The following is a 25,758-nucleotide window of genomic DNA, read 5'->3' as shown; positions in this document are numbered from 1 at the left end:
AAATGTTATTAAGAGAATGTTTTTACAGTGTTACAGAGTACATGGATTTTCAGAACATAGTGACATAGTGGTCAGTGATAATGATAATTCATATTTGAACAAATGTATGAAAATAGTCTGCCTGTACACTCTATAATTAATTAATTATTGTTTGTTCTGTTATTCATAGTGGTCAGTGATAATGATAATTCATATTTGAACAAATGTATGAAAATAGCCTGCCTGTACACACTATAATTAATTAATTGTTGTTTGTTCTGTTATTATCTACTATAGTGGTCAATGATAATGATAAGTCATATCTGAAAAACAAATGTATGAAAATAGTATGCACTATAAATAATTAATTATTGTTTGTTTTGTTATTCTCTACTATACACTGCACGAGATATATATTTATATATGTTTTACCACCGTAAGCCTATGTTATTAATTTGCTGTATAATTACAAACTCATATAATGTAACATGACAACTCCTATATCATTGTATATGATAAAATGGATGCTCAATAAATAACAAATAACAAATAACCTAGAAAAAGTATCAACAAGAGAAAAAGGATAGATTGCTACTGACCATGAAGATGGCACACTGAGTTGCAGACAGGAACAGTGAAAAGACTGTAACACATTTAGCTTTTGGCCAAAGCCCTATTCAGAAAAGAAAACACATGCACTTTCATACAAGCAGGCTCACCTCACACACACTCACTATCTCCGGCAGATCTGATCTGAGAAAATCCTTTTGTAGGCCTCCAGTTTTGCAGGTTTCACCAAGCCTGTTTTTAGCTTTATTATCTGAGAGTAATGATCCAACACACCAAGATCTCTTAGTAATACTTTACAATTTTCTCTGTCCAGGTCCACAACTACATGGTTTATAACTGAACCTAAACTTTTTGAGATCTTCATAGCAGAATTTACCATTTGAGCCATGCCAAAAGTGCTCAAAATATTTGGGAAGATATTACTGATTTCGCCCTCAACACATATTATTATGTTAGATTTGGGGGTTGAGATTCTTCCCAGGACTTTGGTTAATTTATTGAAGCAAGTGTCCACATTACAACTAGGTTAGTGGGAAACACACAGAATGAGTAACTTTTTAAAGGCATCTAGCTTTGTTACTTCAATTGCTGCCAATTGAAAATGTTTATCACACTAATTGTGGTCAGATCTACTCTAGCTTTAAAATGTAGACCACCCCTTTTAAAGATACATGATCTCCCACCCTTTAAGGTAAACCTACAGTAACAACTTGCACATGCATGTGATGATAGCACTATATGCTACAGTGCATCTATAACAGTGCTCTGTAATGCATACTGCCATGCTGCTCAAAGACAACAGTTCAGCTTACTGGACTGCGCATTTTGATGAATGATAATTCTGAGCAAATTTCCATGGTGCTTGTGCATTCGAGTGTGGTACAGTCTATTTCCCACATGCATGGTGCAGAAGTCTCTTAGCTGGTTGAGATACTCTTAAGAGAGAATAGCCTGTTGCCATGGCTTATCCTCAAAAATACCTAGTTCTCCTACCCATGACAACAGCTTTTTGACCATATGTGCTCCACCACTCACCCATTATACTATCGCTAATCATCTCCATCAACCTCCCTTTCCCAAATGTGTTGAGGTGAATACCATGCCCAGCACAGGTCCATCTCCTAACAGACCCCAATGGCACCAGCATAGTGTGCACCCAGCCAGCAATCATCAGCCCAATTTCCAGCCTCCATCTAGACCAGAACAGCTATTCCATGATCATATTGATGTCACCACTTAGGAAAGGTATCTAACTCTAGTCATCACAAATGTAGTAGGCCCTGCCCCTATCCACACCATATCATGTCCCACCCAGTATCTGATCATCTTTAGTTAAATGCTTACATAAAGGCCCAAATCCTCAATCTTCAATCTTTGACTTCAGTATGTAAAAAACAATTAGACCTATAGAATGACTATTGAAAATTCAAGGTAGAGGCAAACACATGATATAACACACACTAAATGTACTGCAAAAGGTAATCAGAAAACCAACAACAGACAGCAAAGGACAAAAATACAGTTGAAAGTTATGTTTTGATGAGCATTATACTCAGCATTTGTCATTCAGCTAAATTAGAATATTATAGTGTAATAGGAAATTATGCAGAATATATGAAGATAGTATCTGTTCATTCGGACATGTCCAAAAGAACAGATACCATCTTCATATAGTTAAGGCTAACTGGCCATTGACCTCCTTCTTCTGTGCGGATGCACACGTATTGCCCGAACTCTTATGGGACTCATTAAGATTGTCTGGCGCGAGTAATGAGTGTAATGGGCAGGGGCACTACAAATCTAGTGTGTGGACATTAAGTGGGGAATGTGGGTCTCACAGGGAGCATGCAAAGGATAAGTCCCTGCAGTCACATTATCCTCTGTGCCCTCGGTGGCTTGGATGAATAGAGCGTCTCTCATGTAAGCAGGAGATCCAAAATTCGAGTCCTGGTCAAGGCACACATTTTCATCTGTCCCCGTTGACGTATATCAACACCTGTCGACAGCGTAGGGTCTTGATTTAATTATCATTTGATGCAGAATGGTTCAAATGCTATATGTCTGACAGGAAACAAAGGATGTCAATAGGAAAGAGGCATGTTTTGAGCTATCAGTCATCATCTAACTACTTTTTCTGGTTTGCACCAATGACATTCCACCTCAACATTACCAGATGCCAAATCTGTTTTCTTTGCAGGTGATACAGACATTCCAGCAAACAGCAAATCAAGTATAATCCTAGAAAGATTGATTAATGCAATTTTCATGGACATTAATAATTTGTTTCTAGCCAGTTCTTTGTCACTAAACTTTGCAAAAAACATACAATATGCAGTTTGGAACTTGTAGGAGGTTTGCTACCAGTATATGCCTAAAATACAATGACAATCAGATAGAAGAAGTCCAAATGTTAAATCTTTTTGATTACAGCCTGATTTAAATTCAACTGGGAGAAGCATATTATGGGACTGCTGAAGTGCCTTGCAATGCGATGTTTGTCAGATACGATTAGTATAAGCATAAAGCAGCTAGCATACTATTCTTCATTCCATAGCATAATAAGCGATTATTGTTTGGGGTAACTCATCAAACCAAGCTTAAGTTTTTTGAGTCCAAAAATATGTAGTTAGAATTCCTTGTGGTGTGAACTTGAGAACATCCTGCAGAGGCTTATTTAAGAAATTAGTGATACTAACTATTGCTTTCAAATATGTTTATCCCTTAGCTAAATTTGTTATTGAAAATATATTTCTTTTTAAAACTGATAGCTCAGTTCATGGGTTCAATGCGAGAAAGAAGAATAACCTTCCCAAAGCTTTAAAGTTACTTACTTGGTCCAAACAGACATAGGCTATGTTATTCAGGAACATACAACTTCTATAACTTGTCAACAGCGGTTAAAAGTTTAACTGCCATTAATGTTCAGTATAAAAGTACCCTAAAGGATTTATTGTTCACCAATTTCCTCTACTCCATTGATGAATTTCATAATAGAATGAAGTAATGTGTTTATGATACTAATAATATCATATAGTGTGAGTATTACATGCAACCTGACTTCTGTACAAATTCAGTTCAGTAAAGTGATCATTGTAATTAAATGTTACAAAATGGTTTTTCTATTTGATGTTGCATGGTTACAATAGCCTAACAATTACCACCTGCATCTCATCGTATTGAGCATTTCTGTGTTTCATGACAAATTTATCATTACATTTTAAATAAAAATGTATTTTTTACTTATTCCACATCCATGATGGCAATTTCACATTATATCTGTGGAAGTTGCATTAGAACTTGTTCTTCTTTGTAAAGATTTATTGTCTATTCTTGTTTTCTGACATGTTCTACATCTTGGAGGATCTCCTCACTATGGATCTGTTTGATCAAAATGTACATCTAGTCTAAGCTAAATGTAATCCAACTGTCTTACGTTTCATTTTGTAAGATGTGACATGCCCGTCACCTTGACTTTATAGTTACTAGTTATTTCCTCAGTTTATCACTTACTTATTTGTTACCAATGTGCCTGAATCTAGCATAGATTCAATATTTTCAGAAATAATGAAACATAATATCCCATGTTTTATAAGCCATGTTGTTACAATGAGTGACAGCTTTGTTATGCCTGCTCTTATTTATTTTATTGGCAATTCTGTTTTCACCAGAAAAGTACCAATGACAACTAAATCACAGCACCACACAAACATGAAACTGTTACTAAGTGGGAAATGGGGTACTGGCAGTGTGGCATAGTGACATAGCATGGAGATACGATTTCCACATTGTTTATTAGTAAATACATACACATAACACTTGTAAGCGTTATGAGCGTACAGAGCACACTAACTCCCACTGCCTTACAGGGCAGTGACCCTCATTTACGGAGTTAGAAGTGTTATGCCAGTACAATTGCTTGGAGACACAGAAAAACAACAAAGTTCAGTTTGCCATGATATCTTCCCAGTGACATCACAGTAGGCTCTGTAGACTGACCAAATTTCCATGAGAAGTCAGAATACACCCCACACCCCTACCCCCACCCACCCTCGAGCAGGTGCGCCTGTGTATAAAGTGCACCACCCAAAAATAAAATGATTTTGTGCATTTCCATTTTTGTTTCACAACTGCAAACTTATACCTATTCCTTCAGTATTGATTCAGTTAACACAGTGATAGCTGGTCGTTGTGGCTGAGCGGTTCTAGGCGCTTCAGTCCAGAACCACGCTGCTGCTATGGCCGCAGGTTCAAATCATGCCTCAGGTATGGATGTGTGTGATGACCTTAGGTTATTTAGGTTTACGTAGTTCTAAGTCTAGGGCACTAATGACCACAGATGTTAAGTCCTATAGTGCTTAGAGCCATTTGATTTGAACACAGTGATAAATTGTGTTGTCGTACTTCCAAGTGAACAGCAGTGATATAAAATACAAAGCAAGTTAGGCAAGAAAAAATTTACGATCAGTTAGAAAAAGTGACCCCAGTTACGAACTAGCAACATAAGCCCACATTGAGGCAGTTGTCTACGAGATAATTAGTGATCACATAAACAGATCACCAAGATCTGATGCAGCTGCTGTGCTTAATGCTTTGAATGCATCATTACTGTCTCTTTAACACCTATCCTTGGGAACAGAGAGTTATAGTGAAAATTTATTTTATTATTGTTTAATAAAATGGTAGTTTAGCACATATCATGTAAGTTTATTTTCTTCTTGTTTAAATAAATTAAGATTAAACTGTGATTTTAATCATACTCAACTTATCTTAATCACATAAGGAAACGTACAAAGTGCGCCGCTTACCTGCTCATGTTATGAAAAACAGCACACCTGCTCAAGGGTTAATAGTCATTTGAAGGTGCCATTCCTTTTGGTCTTAATGTTAATCTGTCTGGAATCCTGTGGCATAAGATTAGAAAGCCTCAGCCCACTTTGTTATAGAACCTTTGCAGTCTCTAGTTCAAGCCTTCTACCCAATTTTATTTCAGGAGGTCATGATCAGTTTAAAGACAATGCAGCAGGTTATAAGTGATGAGAGGCATCCAACATCCTTACATGATGTTGCCTAAAACATGACTGTTGAATATGCAGTACAGCATGCCCGAGATGGGCATTAGTATATGGCAACCTCTGCTCTCTTCTATGAAGAATATCAGTATCAGACAAATTCTGCACTCATCATTGAAGAGAACTCAATGCTTTTGATCCAGGTCCGATTCCAGGTGGTCCTATGCTCATTTTCTTCTTACACTGTGGTGCTGGGGGATTTCTTTTATAAAATTGTTGATACTTTTGTGGCCACTTGTGGTACTATCTACTGGCTTTCATCATAGTATCATCAGCCAATATTTCTTTCATAATTTTTCTGATATTTTGCCAGTGTGACTGGCTGGTATTGTCAAAGATTCACTCTCCAGTCCACCACCGGCAATGGAGGTCAAAGATTTTAGATAAAAGGCAGCACACAATTTTTGTGATGGCCACCTAGAGGCATTTGAACAAAGATAGTTGTAATAAGTGTGGAATGATGCAGTCAAACCCATCGCCTCCAACTACACCAAACACAGTTGTGTTCAGCTCCCCTCAGGTTATATGCAAAACATAGTTTGTAGATACTAATCATCAGCTGGTGTTGTTGACACAGGGCATCAACGCTGATGTTGATCCTCAGTGTTTTGGGTCTCATGATAGTTGTTCTGTGTTTGAATGATGTCATGCTGGTAATTGCCAGTTCAGTCGGCAACACTCTGTGCTGGCAACCTTTCTTGCCATAATGTCATAATGGTCTATGAAATGACTTTTCAAGCCATATCGACAAACTGAAAAGTGTGTACAAGCCATATTGTTCCATTCATGATTCAAAGCACAGTCTGATCTACTGAACTGAAATGTGAATGCATATTTACTTTGCTCTCTGAACAGGTTACTATAGGTAATTATTTCCTATCACTAGAGAGTACAGAGAAAGAGGCTCCTGATCAAATCAACACATACTATGTAACATGGGAGTGATGCAATACCTTTGTAAACTATATGTATGAATAACCATATGGATAATGTGGAAGCTGCTTGAGGTAGTTCACAAATGAAGGTATTATTTTGTAGGATAGGGGAGTTGCTTATATTGTACAAGCTCCTAATTTGTATCATTACTATAAAATTAAAACTTATTGTACTATCCAACATTTAGTCAGTTCAGCATGAACTAAGTGCTCCTTGTAGCCATATTGGAAGCCATCAGTTCTATATGTTGAGGAAAAGATCATCGGACGACAATGTTGCTTTTCCTGTAGTTTTCACCTAACATTTTGTGCATGTGACAAAGAGAATTACTGTTATAAGGCAAGCAGCAATATAACATTTTATTTTTAGGTGAATCTACATGAAATAACCTTAGCATACAGTGAGCTGTGAATCTGTATTTATTATGGTTTGTTTGTAGGAAACTGACAAAGAAAAAAATTATGATATTGGCTATGATGTACTGATATAAGTTTCTAGTATTGCACCAGTGCAGTTTCAGAAACTTGGCTTAATAATGACCTTTAAAACATGCATTAATTATCATTAATGCAATATACTGTTTATAAATGATGTGATGAATTTTCTAATGTGTTCTTTATCCTAAGATAGCAATTAAATAATTGTTTTGTATTTAATTATGACAACAGAAAGGTATTATGGAAAATGGAACAGAGGTGGTTTGCATAGTTGTAACAGTATATATAAATAAGGATCTTGGATTAAATGCATGTGAATGTTTATAAAATGTGCCTAAGCTAATAACTAAGAGGTTTGCTGAAAATAAGAACAAAAATGAAAATGGGAATATAAAAATTTTTGGTTGCAGTAAAGTGTTGTACATGAGCAGGGAAGGGGGAAGAAGGTTGCAGCATCTGACTTATGAAATACAAATTTTTTGTTCCACCTATGAGCACATTTACATGCAATTGGTGTCATCAGTGTTAACACAATAATAATAATGCAAACTTGGACAAATGTCATTAACTAGAATATAATAATCCAAGATGGACACAGTACATATTTATTCAGATGTCAATAACATCAAAAAGTTTACTAACAAATCAATTACAAGGTAAATGAACTACATAGTTCGGTGAATGACAAATAAATAATCAAACAGATAAATAACAATAATGACATGAAACAGTAATAATATAGTTGCACAGTGTGGCATATATGTAGTTTGGAGTTAATTTATTGTTCATTCTCATAAGGAAAGTGGGTCATTGGCCACATACTCAAGGAATCCTTGAGCAGAGTAAATTACTTCACTTTTCATCCACCTCGAAAGACTAGTTTTAAATTTATTTACTGGCACTGTGTAGACACATCAGGTAATTTGTTGAAGTAGTCAGGAACAGGATATTTGTAACTGTTATGTGTCTTTGCAAGCCTAGCATATGGCATGTTAATTGTATGCCCACTTCTTGTATTATGGTCATGAACTGTCCTCCTTCAGTCAAATTTACTCAGATCCTCTTTCATGAAGACAATATACAGACCTGGCACTGTCATTATATTTAGTTTCTTAAAATAATCTTGACATGATTCATATGGGCTAAGTCCTTCTATGCAACTTATGGCTTTCTTTTGCAATTTAAACACTAATTTAGAGCCTACAGAATTGCCCCATAATAGTATTACATAACTCAGGCGGGAATGGGAGAATGCAAAATATGCATATAATAGTAGTTCCTCAGCTTGTTACGACAATGTACAGGAGGTTGAGTGGTCAGTATTCATAAGTGGGCATCCAGGGCTACCCTTAAATGACAGAACAGGAAATTAGGTAAAATTAGCAAATGTATTCCAATGTACGGTATACAAGGGGCAGGCCTAGTTCAGAAGTTACCAGGTTTAGGCCAGCCTAGGAAATCGAACAACTAATTGAAATGAGTAGTGGACTGGGAGGTGTTTCATGTTAATTGATGTCAGTGGCCGGTCATGGAATGCAGAGCCAGAGGCTCCGCCTTCCAAAAAGACGTATGTTCTGCACAAGGTATGGATCACAAGAGAGAGAAGCAACTGTGTTCTGCACTGCAGAATGCTCCAGCATTTGCACATGTGGCCTGTATCCCATGCACATTACTGGCTAAACCTGATGGCATGAATTCACAAGCAATTTCAGCAGAGGGCTCAAGGGATCTCTTGCCAGCAGATTTAACTGGACAGAACTTTCTCGGTTCTGAAAGGGAGGCAACTTGTGTAGGCACAGTTGAAGTTGCTGTGGCAGAAAACTTATAAATATTTGACTGGATCTTTGAAATAAAATTTTTTAAACCAATTCCCTAAAATATTTCTTGACTGGCTGCTACCATGTACAGTGTTTTCCAATACAGTTGAAAATGAATTGGAAGAGCATATTCCTACATTTAATCATATTGGGCATTAGAAAACTTTGCTAGTACAGAATGAAATGGACTTCACCATAATTTCAATACAGAAGTCAAGGCAAGCAAAAAATGTGTTGTCGGCGTCCATCCATGACATATTGCTGTATCTGAGGGAAATGATGAACACTATAAACAAAACTTCCAATGACTACCCAAGGAGACTGTGAGTTGATGAGAAACCCTTGCAGAAAGTGATAACTGAAACAGAGGAGAATAAATCTAAACCTACAGTTCCAGCTGTGAAAAGGAAATGTTTTTGAAACTCTGCAGGGAAGCTACCAAAGAAACTCATTTGTAAAACAGGTGAATGGTGTAGCAAGTTGTGCTGGGGAGTTGAAATCGATGAAATGATCAGATATATGAAATGAAAAATATGGATTCAAGCAAAATGTGCGTTTGTAGTGAAACGAGTGAAAAAGTTATATTCCAATACCTGCTAATAGTGATGTGAGAATTAAAATTTGAAACATCATCTTAAACTCACTCTAGTACATATCTTTTAGCTCAGGAACATAGTTTATGAGGGTGGTACTCTGGTACAATTTATGCACCCATTGGAACAAGTTAGGAAACTGGATTCCTAATTTGTACCACTTGCAGATGCTTAGAAAATTAAGTGTAGCATGTTTATATTTCAGAAAATTGCCATTCTTTAAATCATATAGCAAGAACCATATCCTGCAGTTAAATACAGCACTGTTGAAGTAATATTGCAATATATTTTTAGACCATAATAAATTAAATCTCAAAGCTAAAAAATTGTAAAATAATTCAGGAAGACCTGTAGAGGATTGGCATTTCATTCATATATTGGCAGTCAACTCTCAACATAAAGAAGTGCAACATATTGCACATAAATAGGTGGAAAGTCTAATTACTATTTGATGATGATGAAGTCCCATACTCCGCGATGGAGCGTAGGGGAACGATGCGAGAGACCCGCACCGCCGTACTAGGCAAGGTCCTAGTGGAGGTGGTTTGCCATTGCCTTCCTCCAACTGTAATGGGGATGAATGATGATGATGAAGACAACACAACAACACCCAGTCATCTCGAGGCAGGAAAAATCCCTGACCCCGCCGGGAATTGAACCCGGGACCCCGTGCTCGGGAAGCAAGAATGCTACCGCGAGACCACGAGCAGCGGACAAATTACTATTTAATTACATGATTATAAAAGAATCAATGGAAACAGTCACAGCCAGCAAATACTCGAGAGTATGCATATGGTATGATTTAAAGTGGAACAGCTACATACAATCATAGGAAAGGTAGACGCATAACTGAGAGTCAATGAAAGAATCCTCAGGAAGTGTACTCCAACCAAAAAGGAGGGATGGAGATGGCTTATAAAATCCTCATTCAGTCAAATAGTCAAGTGGTACCAGGAAGATCCAAATAGAGAAGCATATTTTGCCACAGTTTCAGTTATTATGTTTGATTACTACACAGAAAAAAACATTACCACAATCCAGTCCCACTGTGGATGCTATTCTCAATGATGGGTTGAATTAGTTGTTCATAAGCAACTGTAAATTACCCTGCCTGTTGTCAATTGACTGGCACTTGAAACTACAGTAAATGGATGTTTTATGTGAACTACCAAGAGTCATGTATAAGAGGTACCAAATGTACCATAATAGCATCCTCTTTTAAAGGAAAGCATTTTTCGCCACCAGCTGTACACATTTAAATTTATTCCTGACCATTTCAGTTATTTCAGACATGTTAACATACCAAATATGATGTAGACATACTATGGTATGTGAAATAACTGTAATTTAGCAATGTCATGAAACACAAAGCAGGTTACATGCACACAACTAACCAGATCAGTGACTGCTGTTGGTACTGACAGAGCTCCAATAGCTGGGGTAAGCAGGCATGACCAGGCCTGCTTGATACTTGGAACAGCTGGGGCCAATGAATAATTATGCATTGGACACATGGTCTGAGGAGGGGTCCTGTACCCATTCTATTATTCAGTTCTTGTGGCATGCCATGAGCTGATAAGTGGTGTGAGCCATGAAGATGTGGTGACCACACTGGCTTTGGATGTTGGGAAGAATCCAGTGAGAGCACCATCCAAATGCCTTGGCCCAAACTTGCGTACCAGGCGTGAATGTAAACAAAACCAGTGCCTCTGGGGAACGGCTGCTCAGCAGCAGAAAGTTGAGAAGAGTACATGGCTGACAGCTGTGCAAGAGACTGGCAGACCCAGTTGTCACAATTCTGTAAGAGCTTAAAAAAATATGAGCGCTTCTTCAGCTGGAAATCTTCTACATACTTGTGCATCTGCATCTTAAATGAACAAACAAGGTGTACTGCCTTGCTGTCTGACTGGGGATTCTAGGGAGGTGCTGTGATGTGGTGAACATCACTGTGTATACAAGAGTCTCTGAAAGATTGTGTCATGTTCTGAGGACCATTGTCCAAAACTAGGATGCAAGGCAAGCTTTGTATGGAAAATATCTTTGGCAGGGCTTTGACAGTTACATCTGATGTCACAGATGGACAGTGGATGATGTAAGGAAAATGAAAAACACATCAATTTCCATTACTCAGAAAGTGTCTAGAAAAGGATCAGCAAAATCAATGTGGTCTCTTTCTCAAGGGTGCATAGGGGCTGGCCATGACAAAAAAAGTAGTGTGTGGAACCCCCCTTATGATCTGAATGCTTGGGGCAGGCTGTGACAAGGTGTTCCACCTACGAGTTGATGCCCGGCCAACACACATGGTAGCACACCAACAATCTTGTGCGAGAGATCCCCCAGTGACCCTTGCGAACAAGCTGAGGACCTCCCTCTGCAGAGCTGCTGGAAAAACAATGCAGGGCATAAAACCTACTGTGACTCGAGACTAACACTGTCCAAGAGGGAGAGGTGATGGGGCAATACATAAAAATTCTGAAGCAGGTCTGATGTCCAACCCAGCAGATGGTTAGACCACCCATGTTGTATTATGTGCACTACCTGCCAGATCGCCAGATCTGCCACCATAGCAGAGGCAATATGGAAACTTGTGATGGGGAAGCCATTAACCATGTGTCTTGCTTCCATATCCAGTTGAAAACAAAGTAGTTACCCTGGATCGAATGATGGGTCAGGGCCCATGAGGAGCCAGGACAGAGAACTCACATTCATGTGTTATGATATGGGATTAAAATGGATCTTATAATTGTACCAGGACAAGAACAGAGCCAAATGCTGAAGATGATGAGTGACTTTGTCTGTTAAGGATGCTGACGGACTAAAGAGGGAATGCTTCTGGTTGGTTATTAAAGGAATTCTGCTCTGTACAAGAACATGTCAATTTCTTAAAGGCAGAGGCAATAGCAAGAGCTTCTTTTCCCACCAGAGAGTAATGTTCTGGGCCAAGTTGAGTGTTTTCAAGGCAAAGGCAAAAGGCTGTTTGGAACCATCTGAATGGCAATGGGCCATGTGTCCCTCTGCCCTCTTCCCTGCCTACCCCTCTCCAAACTGAGATGCATCCATATACCCATAGCCACAGAATGGAGTGAAGATCAACATACCACTGCTGTGACCTTTTTTTTTAACATTTATGCAAAGAGGCTCACTTTTTGGGGCCACTTGCTCGTACCAGGAGGAGAATTGTGTCAGGTGAACAAATGGCAGCTGAATCTAAGTCAGTTTACCCAAGAAGCACTCCAACACACTCATATGTACCTGCTATTATTGGGGGAAAAAGCCATGATAGAATAAAGACTCTATGGAAGAGCCAAATGGCTGAAACACCACAGAATCCAAAACACTTAAAAAATTTGACTTTCATGTGTTGCCACTTGTGTTCTAACTAGGAGCACAAGGAAATGTGTAGGCATAAAAGAGATACAGTTTATTGATTTGTTGGTCACTGAATGACATTATTAAGAATATGATGAAAGTAATTTACCCACCTCGAATACATTTAACAACTGCCGGCTCGGAGGCCCATGCATACCTTTATCAAGACACTGTCCTTGTTAGGTGTCACTGCTGTGGAACTATGCATTCATGGCAGATCTGGTGACATTGTTCAGGGCCTGCACTGGCCACCTCAGGTAGTTGTGAGCATGCTGTTTGAATGGTGGCATGTGCTATGCTTGTCATAGTGGCCCAGTTTACTTCCCCTGTGGGTGGTTATTACAGAAACCAGTGAACCAATTAAACCATTTTGGAAAACAGCATTACATATTTTTAGTCTTCACTCTGTCATTCTCTGTTTTGTGCAGTAAGGTCACTGGGTGACTGGATAGATGACTTTGATCTGTTTATTGACTGAAATCTTAACTCTAGAAGCTGCTTTCTATACATAGAGCATGCCTTTTTTTCTACAGTGAAAGTTGGGAAATCCACATCCAGTTTCATTACAGAACTGTGTCAGTCTCTGGTTTAAGCCCTCCACTTGGCTCCAAACCAAAGGACTCTGATCTGTTTTAGGAATGATACTCCAACCACTAACTAAACTTCTACATTTTGTGTAGATCTAGTATCTTTATCAATTCTAACAGCCACCTGTTGGAACCTAGGGTGGTTTCAGAACCAAGGTAGCAGGTGTTATTTGTGCTGAAATGAGGCATGATTTGCAGCCAGTTACATCCAGTGCACTGAATAGTTGCCACCAGCAGAGCCTCTTCCACATCTTCAGCAAGACCACCCCACACTCCACAAATTGACCCACTGTTGGAGCTCCTAGTGACCGGAAAACACTCCCTCTGCATTTGCCTGGACTTTTCAGAGTGACTGACACCAGTCCCAACATGTGAGGCATTCCATGCTGGTTCAGATATACTTTTAGCAGGGGGTAAGACATCAAAATTATTTTTAAGGTATAACAGGACTTTTGTGTGGAAAGTACCCACTTTTGTCTTCTGCACAGAGGTTTGTGACACTGCCACTGCTCACTATTCATCCACAAGTGAGTGTGAATTAGTCGTGTCATGTGTCAGAAGGTGCAGCAGTATGGGGGTGGGGGAGAGGGGTGTTCCAGGTAATCCTAGAGGCACTGGCAGTGCCACAGCATTTATTTTTATTTATTTATTATCTTTTTTGCATATAGTCACCAACTGGTGACTTTTGCAAACGTCATAGCATTTTTATACAATTTTTGTACAGACAGTAGAAATTTGCAATTCACGCATACAAGAAGCCACTTATGGGTGATGCACTTGGCGATACATGGTACAGAACTTCATAATGCAACATACAGTTGTTACATAGTATAGGTACTTGCATTTACAGCATGTTGTTACAAAAATAATATATATTACAATCACCTCAGAATAGTACATTGTATAGATAGAAGAGTTAGGCCTACATTTAAGAATAGCTACATTCTAATATCAGTATCCATTCAGTGAGTACAAAGATTTGAGAGTTAAGAATGATTTTAATTCCCTTTTGAATACTTTACCTCTGTGGCATCTTATAGCACTTGGCAGTTTGTTAAACCATATCTGGCCATTAATCCAAGGACTATGATCTGCTGCCCCCCTCCCCCCCCCCCATGAACCATGGACCTTGCCGTTGGTGGGGAGGCTTGCGTGCCTCAGCGATACAGACAGCCGTACCATAGGTGCAACCACAACGGAGGGGTATCTGTTGAGAGGCCAAACAAACGTGTGGTTCCTGAAGAGGGGCAGCAGCCTTTTCAGTAGTTGCAAGGGCAACAGTCTGGATGATTGACTGATCTGGCCTTGTAACAATAACCAAAACAGCCTTGCTGTGCTGGTTCTGCGAATGGTCAAAAGCAAGGGGAAACTATGGCCGTAATTTTTCCCGAGGGCATGCAGCTTTACTGTATGATTAAATGATGATGGCGTCCTCTTGGGTAAAATATTCTGGAGGTAAAATAATCCCCCATTCAGATCTCCAGGCGGGGACTACTCAAGAGAACGTCGTTATCAGGAGAAATAAAACTGGTGTTCTACGGATCAGAGCGTGGAATGTCAGATCCCTTAATCGGGGAGGTAGGTTAGAAAATTTAAAAAGGGAAATGGATAGGTTAAAGTTAGATATAGTGGGAATTAGTGAAGTTCGGTGGCAGGAGGAACAAGACTTCTGGTCAGCTGACTACAGGATTATAAACACAAAATCAAATAGGGGTCATGCAGGAGTAGGTTTAATAATGAATAGGAAAATAGGAATGCAGGTAAGCTACTACAAACAGCATAGTGAACGCATTATTGTGGCCAAGATAGATACGAAGCCCACACCTACTACAGTAGTACAAGTTTATATGCCAACTAGCTCTGCAGATGACGAAGAAATTGAAGAAATGTATGATGAAATAAAAGAAATTATTCAGATAGTGAAGGGTGATGAAAAATTAATAATCATGGGTGACTAGAATTCGGTAGTAGGAAAAGGGAGAGAAGAAAACGTAGTAGGTGAATATGGACTGGGGCTAAGAAATGAAAGAGGAAGCCGCCTGGTAGAATTCTGCACAGAGCACAACTTAATCATAGCTAACACTTGATTTAAGAATCATGAAAGAAGGTTGTATACATGGAAGAACCCTGGAGATACTAAAAGGTATCAGATAGATTATATAATGGTAAGACATAGATTTAGGAACCAGGTTTTAAATTGTAAGACATTTCTAGGGGCAGATGTGGACCCTGACCACAATCTATTGGTAATGACCTGTAGATTAAAACTTAAAAAACTACAAGAAGGTGGGAATTTAAGAAGATGGGACCTGGATAAACTGAAAGAACCAGAGGTTGTACAGAGTTTCAGGGAGAGCATAAGGGAACAATTGACAGGAATGGAGGAAAGAAATACAGTAGAAGAAGAATGGGTAGCTTTGAGGGATGAAGTAGTGAAGGCAGCAGAGGATCAAGTAGGTAAAAAGACAAGGGCTAGTAGAAATCCTTGGGTAGCAGAAGAAATATTGAATTTAATTGATGAAAGGAGAAAATATAAAAATGCAGTAAATGAGGCAGGCAAAAAGGAATACAAACGTCTCAAAAATGAGATCGTCAGGAAGTGCAAAATGTCTAAGCAGGGATGGCTAGAGGACAAATGTAAGGATGTAGAGGCTTATCTCACGAGGGGTTAGATAGATACTGCCTACAGGAAAATTAAAGAGACCTTTGGAGATAAGAGAACCACTTGCATGAACAACAAGAGCTCAGATGGAAACCCAGTTCTAAGCAAAGAAGGGAAAGCAGAAAGGTGGAAGTGGTATATAGAGGGTCCATAAAAGGGCGATGTACTTGAGGACAATATTATGGAAATGGAAGAGGATGTAGATGAGGATGAAATGGTAGATACATTACTGCGTGAAGAGTTTGATAGAGCACTGAAAGACCTGAGTCGAAAAAAGGCCTCCGGAGTAGACAGCATTCCATTGGAACTACTCACGGCCTTGGGAGAGCCAGTCTTGACAAAACTCTACCATCTGGTGAGTAAGATGTATGAAACAGGCAAAATACCCTCAGACTTCAAGAAGAGTATAATAATTCCAATCCCAAAGAAAGCAGGTGTTGACAGATGTGAAAATTACCGAACTATCAGTTTAATAAGCCACAGCTGCAAAATACAAACACGAATTCTTTACAGACGAATGGAAAAACTTGTAGGAGCCGACCTCGGCGAAGATCAGTTTGGCTTCCGTAGAAATGCTGGAACACGTGAGGCAATACTGACCTTACGACTTATCTTAGAAGAAAGATTAAGGAAAGGCAAACCTACGTTTCTAGCATTTGTAGACTTAGAGAAAGCTTTTGACAATGTTGACTGGAATACTCTGTTTCAAATTCTAAAGGTGGCAGGGGTAAAATACAGGGAGTGAAAGGCTATTTACAATTTGTACAAAAACCAGATGGCAGTTATAAGAGTCGAGGGACATGAAAGGGAAGCAGTGGTTGGGAAGGGAGTAAGACAGGGTTGTAACCTCTCCCCGATGTTATTCAATCTGTGTATTGAGCAAGCAGTAAAGGAAACAAAAGAAAAATGTGGAGTAGGTATTAAAATCCATGGAGAAGAAATAAAAACTTTGAGGATCGCTGATGACATTGTAATTCTGTCAGAGACAGCAAAGGACTTGGAAGAGCAGTTGACTGGAATGGACAGTGTCTTGAAAGGAGGATATAAGATGAACATCAACAAAAGCAAAACGAGGATAATGGAATGTAGTCGAATTAAGTCGGGTGATGCTGAGGGAATTAGATTAGGAAATGAGACACTTAAAGTAGTAAAGGAGTTTTGCTATTTGGGGAGCAAAACAACTGATGATGGTCGAAGTAGAGAGGATATAAAATGTAGACTGGCAGTGGCAAGGAAAGCGTTTCTGAAGAAGAGAAATTTGTTAACATCGAGTATAGATTTAAGTGTCAAGAAGTCATTTCTGAAAGTATTTGTATGGAGTGTAGCCTTGTATGGAAGTGAAACATGGACGATAAATAGTTTGGACAAGAAGAGAATAGAAGCTTTTGAAATGTGGTGCTACAGAAGAATGCTGAAGATTAGATGGGTAGATCACATAACTAATGAGGAATTATTGAATAGGATTGGTGAGAAGAAAAGTTTGTGGCACAACTTGACCAGAAGAAGGGATCGGTTGATAGGACATGTTCTGTGGCATCAAGGGATCACCAATTTAGTATTGGAGGGCAGCATAGAGGGTAAAAATCGTAGAGGGAGACCAAGAGATGAATACACTAAGCAGATTCAGAAGGATGTAGGTTGCAGTAGGTACTGGGAGCTGAAGAAGCTTGCACAGGATACAGTAGCATGGAGAGCTGTATCAAACCAGTCTCAGGACTGAAGACCACAACAACAACAACATGATCTGTTGTCTTTAGTTTAGTTCTCTTTCTGAAGAAGCACTCTTTTTGTCTTGTGTTATGGGTATGCACATCAGAACACTTATTTTCATTATTTTTACGGTCCACAAAGACTTGCTTAATTTGTACAGATACAAGGAATATACTGTTAGATACTGTATTTATGTTGTACAAAGGTTTCCCTACATGAATCTCTGTATCCTAGTTGATGCATGGTCCTGATTGCTCTTTTCTGCAGTGTTAGGATTCTGTTCATGTGACTATCAAAACAATGGCTCTGAGCACTATGGGACTCAACTGCTGTGGTCATCAGTCCCCTAGAACGTAGAACTACTTAAACCTAACTAACCTAAGGACATCACACACATCCATGCCCGAGGCAGGATTCGAACCTGCGACCGTAGCAGTCGCACGGTTCCGGACTGCACGCCTAGAACCGCGAGACCACCGTGGGCGGGTGTGACTATCAGCAGCACATCCCCATACCTCTATTCAATAATTAATATATGCAAATATTGTCCCATAATAAGTAGTTTTTAATGCTTGTTCAGAGACTAATTTTGATAGTTTGCTAATTATGTGCAGTGAACCGCTGATTTTATTGGATACAAAATTGATATGGTCTACCCATCTAAGATTTTTGCCTAGATATATGGCCAAAAATTTACATTTGTCAGTGTCTACTTTTTTGATGCCACTGTATTGTGAATTTTGCAATTTTCCTGGCGAATTGACTGTTCAAACAAATTTCGGGCTTGCAGCCGGTCGTCGTTCAATACTTCGCACGATATTTCAACTGGGCACCTGGCAGTCATCTTCAGGTGAGCCATCGCAGACTGGCGAAAATGTCCTCCGTTCCACAATATACAGCTTACTGTAAGTATTCTGCGCATGCGTCAAAAACTTGATAGTTGAACCACACTGCCCTCCGGCAGCGCCCTCACTGGTGGAATAGTGGAACTCAGTCGCCCTCTGCATTGCTGTTTGCCACGGCCGTTGACGCACTCTGTCATCTTCGATTTGAGCAAATCGTGGAGATGATGGGATTCCATGCACTGTCCAGCTGGTAGCCGCTGTCACGGTTTAACAGATTTTCCGCCAGTCGTACTTCTACAGATTCTTTAATAATGGAGTTCCAGAAAGACGTTGCTGTGGACAAAATCATTGCTTTCTCATACTCCATTGAATGTCCAGTAGAAATACAATGTTCAGCAGTAGCGGACTTGCTTGGCTGCAAAAGGTGGGTGTAACATTGATGTTCAGTGCAGCGTTCTTTCACGGTGTGTGTGGTTTGACCTATGTAAGTCATACCACATTGGCACGATATCTTGTAAATTCCAGCCTTTCGTAGTAACAGATTGTCCTTAACTGATCCCACAAGGTCCGCAATCTTCGATGCTGGCGGGCAGTGTGGTTCAACTATCAAGTTTTCGACGCATGCGCAGAATACTTACAGTACACTATATATTGCGGAACGGAGGACGTTTTCGCCAGTCTGCGACAGCTTACCTGAAGATGACTGGCAGGTGCCCAGTTGAAATATCGTGCGAAGTATTGGATGATGACCGGCTGCGAGCCCGAAATTTGTTTGAACAGCCACTTATATTATCAATACAGCGTTGGTATGAATTACCAAGTTTAAATGGTAATAGCTGGTATTTGCTAATATTGACTTTTAGACCTTGATCATGGAAGTAAGTAGTTATTTGACCTAAGCCATCAGTTACAACCAATGTCAGGTCATTAGTTTGTTTGCAAAAGAAAAAAAGTGAGGTATTAACTGCATAACTTACTAACTGGGTGTACAAAGGAGCCTCTAAATGATTAATGTAGAGCAGGAAAAGGAAAGGGCCCAATACGGAGCCCTTAGGTACACCATGTTTCACTGTTTCATAGCTGGATTGGAAATGTTTGATCTGACTATTAATTTCATAACTCAGCTTTGTACACTGCCTACGATTGGTTAGATAAGTGATCAGTAGTTGTATGGATGTGGCATTTACATTGTAAGTTTCCAGTTTGCTTAGTAGTAGCTCGTGGTTCACTGAGTCAAATGCTTTAGTAAGGTCTAGAAATATCCCTTCTGTCTGCATTCCATCATCCAGGGCATCATACACCCTGTGGAGAAATTCGGTAATTGTCGTAATGATACTGTGATGCGTTCTGAAACCATGCTGTGTTTCTGCTAGTAAATTATTCTTTGAGAAATAATCAATAAGCTGTGTCAACAAAATGGTTTCAAATATTTTACTGAAAATTGGTATTAATGATATGGTCCTGAAGTTTGATAGCTCTTCTTTCGATCCTTTTTTATGCACAGGCTTAACTGTACTTTTCTTCAATAAATTTGGAAATGTGTGCTGCCTGATACTAGCATTGATCATATGGGTAATTATTCCAACTAATTCCTTATTTCATTTTTTAATTATAATACTGCTCAGTCCATCCCAGCCAGATGAGGTCTTATTCTTTACGTTATCTATTATTTTTCCTATTTCCTCCACGCTCACTTCCTTAAATTCAAAAGCAGTTTTCAGCCTAGGGTAAGGCTTTACCATCCAAGTCAGACCTGTGTTATTAACTGGATTCACACCTGAAGATTCATTAAATATGTTTCAGATTTTATCTGGATCATTAATATGGTTTCTTTATTGTCGGATTCTGTCAATTTGGGCATCTAACTTAGGGGCGGCTTTGTGATATCTATCTATTATATATTCCATGAAGTCTTCCCAATATTGATTGACTGAGCTATTTCCTTATCTAGGATCTGTTTTCTTAAATTTGAGAGCTGTTCCTGAAATTGTTTTTTAGCTTGATTGTACTTATCTTTAAATATTTGCAACTTAGTTGATTTATGTAGCACACTCAGATCCTTTATATTTTGCCCTGAGTTTAATCATGCAAGCTGGAAGAGTCAGTTTGGTGTTTTTTACATTACTATTTTCCAAATTCTTTCACTGGGCAGCAAAAATTAAGGTATTGTAAAATAATATCATAAAATTTGGCCCATTTGTATTCGGACACTTTTTGCTGAAGAACTAGTTGCCATTCCTCAAATGCTAGTTTACTTTTAAAAGCATTAATGTTTTTCTCTTTAAGCATTCTTATATGTTCTATGACCTGAGTCCTTTTTGGATGCTTGTGTGTTCATAGTCTACAAATTGACATTTGTGCTCTGAGTAGTGGAAGTCCACATTTCAGCATCTAATACTATCTTTTACCTCTTTACTTAGTATTATGTAGTCTATTCTACTAGAAGTAGACTGAGTTACTCTTGTATCTGAATTTACTGCATTCATAAGATTGTAGGAGTTAAGGGCATCTATTAGCCTGCTGTTATGGTTAGTGCAAGATGTTGCCTCTATATTCAAGTCACCAAGTATTGTTACCTTGTTTGGGTCACAGTGTCCCACTAATCTACTAAAAATATCTATGAAACGGCCTAGCTCTGATTTTGGTGGACAATAAATCCCAATAATTTTCTGTTTCACCGTGCCCTTTACTCAATCTTTGATATGGAGTTCAACGCCTGTAACTGCAGTAAAACCTTCTTTAATATACAGATCTAGATGGTGTAATTTATTTATTTTGAGCTGCTCTCTAACAAATACTGCTAAACCTCCACCTTTATGATGCTGTCTACAGTAGCTATTTCCTAGGAAATGCTGCATGTGTCTCTCTGTGCTGCTAGAACTTATGGCGGTAGCCTGAAGTCTGTGAGCCATAACCAGTACAGCTTTCAATTGTTTCCAGACAATGATGATTTTCCCCTAAATCTATACACGTCAGGTGCAGTCTTTCTTACATCTTTGTCTCTATTCAGCTGTACCATAAGAAATATGCTATTAGTTTGAGCTGTCCCTAGATAATGCTGCTATGTTTCTCATGGCTATCACTCACTTGTCAAGGAGTGGAGATTGTAACTTACTTTCTCTTAACTAAATGAGAAAATTAAAATTCTTTGTATGTTTAGTTCAAATTCTGCCAAATGTTTAGCACTTTTTACAAAATTATTGAGAATGAGCATTACAATTAATTTTAATTTTTCTGTTTTCCTCATTGCAATCCCACATTCATTGTCCAAGCTAATTGTCATCCATATTTGTCAGGTACACAAGTTCTGAATTAAATTCAAGGTACTTAAGTCACTTGAATATTTAAAATTAATTAATTATTTTCTCATAAGGTTTTTTCAAAAAGTGTACTAACTATGAAATATCACATCCAACTCATCACTATGAAATCCCCCTTGCTAATGGAACTTTACAAACAAGTGCCTTCACCAACCATGGCTGAAGAGCATATTATAAATTAAAATCCCCCACTGCATTTTTCTGTCAGTATGCGAAGGCCAGTTTCAGGAACTACTCTAGGGATTTTGATATGATTTTCACTAATAGATACACTGATGCATGAGGAATATTTGTGCACATGATTTACTACCACTACACCAGACAAGCTGTTTGTCTGCAGGTCGTTAGTGCTACCCTTACAAATCCAAGGCTAGATGTTAGTTATATATAATTAAAAATCTTTCTTCAGAAACAATCTACAAATGCATATTTAACTTCAATTAAATAATTTCCATTACATATTTGGTGTTACAAATTGAAATAAAAACTTTATGACTAAAATATATAGGTTATCCCAAAACCGACTTTGATGTGTCAGAACTGCAAAAATATATATAAATGTACAAAATCTCACTTCTTGAAAATATAAATTGATGAACTGATACCCCAGTTTATGAAAATTATAGCTGAACACACTGATCCCACATTGAATAGGTTATGTGATATACCGATAGCCTGCATAATTAAAATACGTGGACAGACTACTGTCTCAGAAAACACTTGACTACCAGTATGATCTAGCATCAAGCCTGTAAAAGTCCAGTGAGAATGCAATTTAGCAGTCTCAAAAATGTCTTGGTTGTAATATTTTATTTTGTAGTTAACTGCAATTGATCAAGAATGTTAGAAACAAATATTCTTCTAGGAAGAATGTAATAGTAGCTAGAGTTGTCTCAATTATTAGAACATTTGTCTCTCATGTAACAAAGATGGTTGTTTCTCCTGCAGGTGGAAATCTTAAGAACCAAATGTGATGGATACATTACAGCCATCAGTGCAATGGGAGTGGGCAGAGTCTCTTGGAGCCTGGGTGCAGGACGTCAGAAAGCAGACCAGGCAGTGGACTTTGCTGTTGGAGTTCGCCTTTTGTGCACTGAAGGAGATAAGGTTTCATCAGGCCAGCCATGGTGTGAGGTTCATCATCGTGGGAAACAACTTGACACAGCATTAAGGCAGCAGTTAGAGGAATCAATAGTCATAAAAAATTCACCACTGACTGATAAACAAAAATCCCCAATTCTTCAGATAATATGAACCTGTGTAACTATGTGATCTCTCCCATTGTTATAATACTAGCTATGAGCTTTCCCATAGCACTATGTTTAATATCATAGTTTCAAAGTTTCCATATTATTGTAACTAACTATGCCATGATTTTTTATTTCTAAAAAAGTCAAAAGACATAGTAGAAATACCTTAGAATGACTTATGCATAGTTCTTCTATTTTGTAAGCATTCATTGATCACAAACAAATATCATTCTTTGTGAATTTATTTATGAGTTATAAAATATTTATAGAATGATATTTATTTACAAAGCTAATGGCCTTCCTTGACACCCACCATTAGCTCAAATACCTAAGAAAGGGGATGACAATAGATTTTTATACATTTTATTCTTTGTAAACAAGATATGCTTTCAAAATTTCTTTCATGAAATGTACATTACTTTCACTTTCTAAACAACTAATTTTTTAGGTGATTGCACTGTTTTAGCAGTTTTTGTGATTACTTTCACTGCCAGATATCTTGTGTTTATTCAAATGGGGACAATATATGTTCAACACCATTAGTTATAGTAATGGTGACTATTATATATCTAAAGAAAATGTGTGCTGTTCATCTAGATTTTGTGTATTCTTTGCTGAGAGATAGTTTCACTACATGAGATAATCTTATGCATGTTATAGTTCTTATTTGTAAAAATAAATATTTCTTGTTTTTCTTCTTATTACTATTATTATTAATAATAATAAAGTATAATATGCAAAAGCAGATGAAGTTTGTGCACAACATACGAGGTGTGATTGGAAAGTTTTAAGAATGGATCCGCTACTGCTTACTGGTTTGGCGGGCAGTTACACGGAGGGAGGTGGGGAGTGAGTCGTTGCCTTGTCCTTGAATGCCCTCTGACAGGAAACTGTGTTTTCTTTCGTCAGTTCATTGTGGCAGCTGGCTAAAGGTGGATCTGTTAGGGCTTGTTGCCAGATACTGTCCGCGTGGAAAATGGGCATAAAAACGGAGCAACGACTTTGTGGGAAATTTTGTTTTAAAACTGGTAAGTCAGCTTCTGAGACCTACAAACTATTAAAAACAGCTTTTGGAGATAATTTAATGAACCAGTCAAATGTTTTTGTCTGGTTCAACAGATTTAAAAATGGACGCCAATCATTTGAAAATGAACCATGGTCCGGCTGTCTTTCCACCTCAAAAACAAATGAAAATGTTGTGGAAGCTCACAATTTAGTGGGCTCTTACAATTAGGGAGATTGCTGATGAACTTAATTTAAGTTTCTATTCAGTTCAGTCAATTTTAACTGAAGATCTGAACATGCGTCATGTGTCCCCAATTCATTTCAAAAGTGTTGTCAAGTGACCAGAGGCATTACCAACTTGAAGTGTGCCAAGAACTGATTAATCGCACTAAAAATGATGCAGATTTGTTAAATAGCCTAATTACAGGTGACGAATCATGGGAATATGGATATGATCCTGAAAACAAATTGCAGTCTTCGCAGTGGATGACTCCAGGTTCACCATGACCAAAAAAAGTAGGACAAAGTCAGTCGAAGCTGAAGACAATGTTGGTGATTTTTTTCGATTCTACCAGTATAGTACATCATAAATTTACCCCTGGAGGAGAGACAGTTAACCAGGAATACTACAAATGTGTCCTTGAGTATTTGAGCAGAAAGGTGCAGAAGAGAGAGTCTGCACTGTGGAAAGACAGGAGTTGGGTGCTACACCATGACAATGCTCTAGCTCATTGTGCCTTCTCCATTGTTGAATTTTTTACCAAATTCAAAATTCCTGTGCTTCCACAACGGCCATATTCCCAATTTGGCCCCTGCGAACTTCAACCTGTTTCCTAAACTGAAATTTTCACTGAAAGGGAAGTGATTTGACTTGATTGAAGACATCCAGGCAAATATGGAGAGTATCCTTAATGGACTTCAGGAAAAAAATTTCCAAGAATGTTTCCAAAATTGGAAACACCATTGAAGTTGGTGTGTTCAGTCAGGAGGGGACTGTTTTGAAGGAGATGCATCACAGTAGCATGTGAGTACCACCATTGTACAATTACAAGTGCATTCTTAAAACTTTCCAATTACACCTCTTATGTTCTAACCAAAGAACACTGCAATTTACTGCTGGAACTGTACATACACATGGAAGACAAGGTACAATACAATTAACAATACACAAGTGGCTGGTGGAGCCTTGTGCTCCACCCAACACAGACATTAGTTCCAACAGCTGACAGTCTGTGATTGCAGCTACTGTCATATTAGCAGGCCGGGTAGCCTCTAATGGCCAAATGAAGCACAAACTTCATGCATGAAGTATAAAGTGGTACACACACGGAACTCAGAGCACTCCTCTTCCTTTGTGAAGAAATAAGCATTGTGCTGACATCCATTTCTTCTATGGACAACTTAGGTTGTCGAGTCATGCGATGCGCTGCTGCCAGTGCATAGTGTCAGAAGTGGTGTGAGTGCAGACAAGTGACGCTGGCACAACCTCCATTTCCACATTTGAGTTCAAATCCAGCAAAGGAGAAGGTGGCAGAACAGATGGTGCCAGATGCAATGGAGGTGGGAGCAGTTGATGCATCAACTGTAACAGCACAGGAGCTTGGGTCTC

The 25,758-nt window shown here is 38.6% G+C and overlaps 1 protein-coding gene across 1 annotated transcript in view; it reads left to right on the top strand.

Annotated features, from left to right (window-relative positions):
• LOC124622158 (thymidine phosphorylase-like) overlaps positions 1-23,845 on the top strand; it is a 186,297-nt gene extending 162,452 nt beyond the window's left edge. Inside the window, exon 9 of the mRNA XM_047147798.1 lies at positions 22,843-23,845. Coding sequence (XP_047003754.1) covers positions 22,843-23,148 — 306 coding nt within the window. The 3' untranslated portion in view covers positions 23,149-23,845. The remainder of the gene's footprint in view (positions 1-22,842) is intronic.
• Positions 23,846-25,758: the final 1,913 nt, after the last annotated feature.

The sequence above is a fragment of the Schistocerca americana genome, chromosome 7 (genome assembly GCF_021461395.2).
Source record: "Schistocerca americana isolate TAMUIC-IGC-003095 chromosome 7, iqSchAmer2.1, whole genome shotgun sequence".
NCBI classification, from domain to species: domain Eukaryota; kingdom Metazoa; phylum Arthropoda; class Insecta; order Orthoptera; family Acrididae; genus Schistocerca; species Schistocerca americana.
This window is presented reverse-complemented; position numbering and strand designations above follow the sequence as displayed.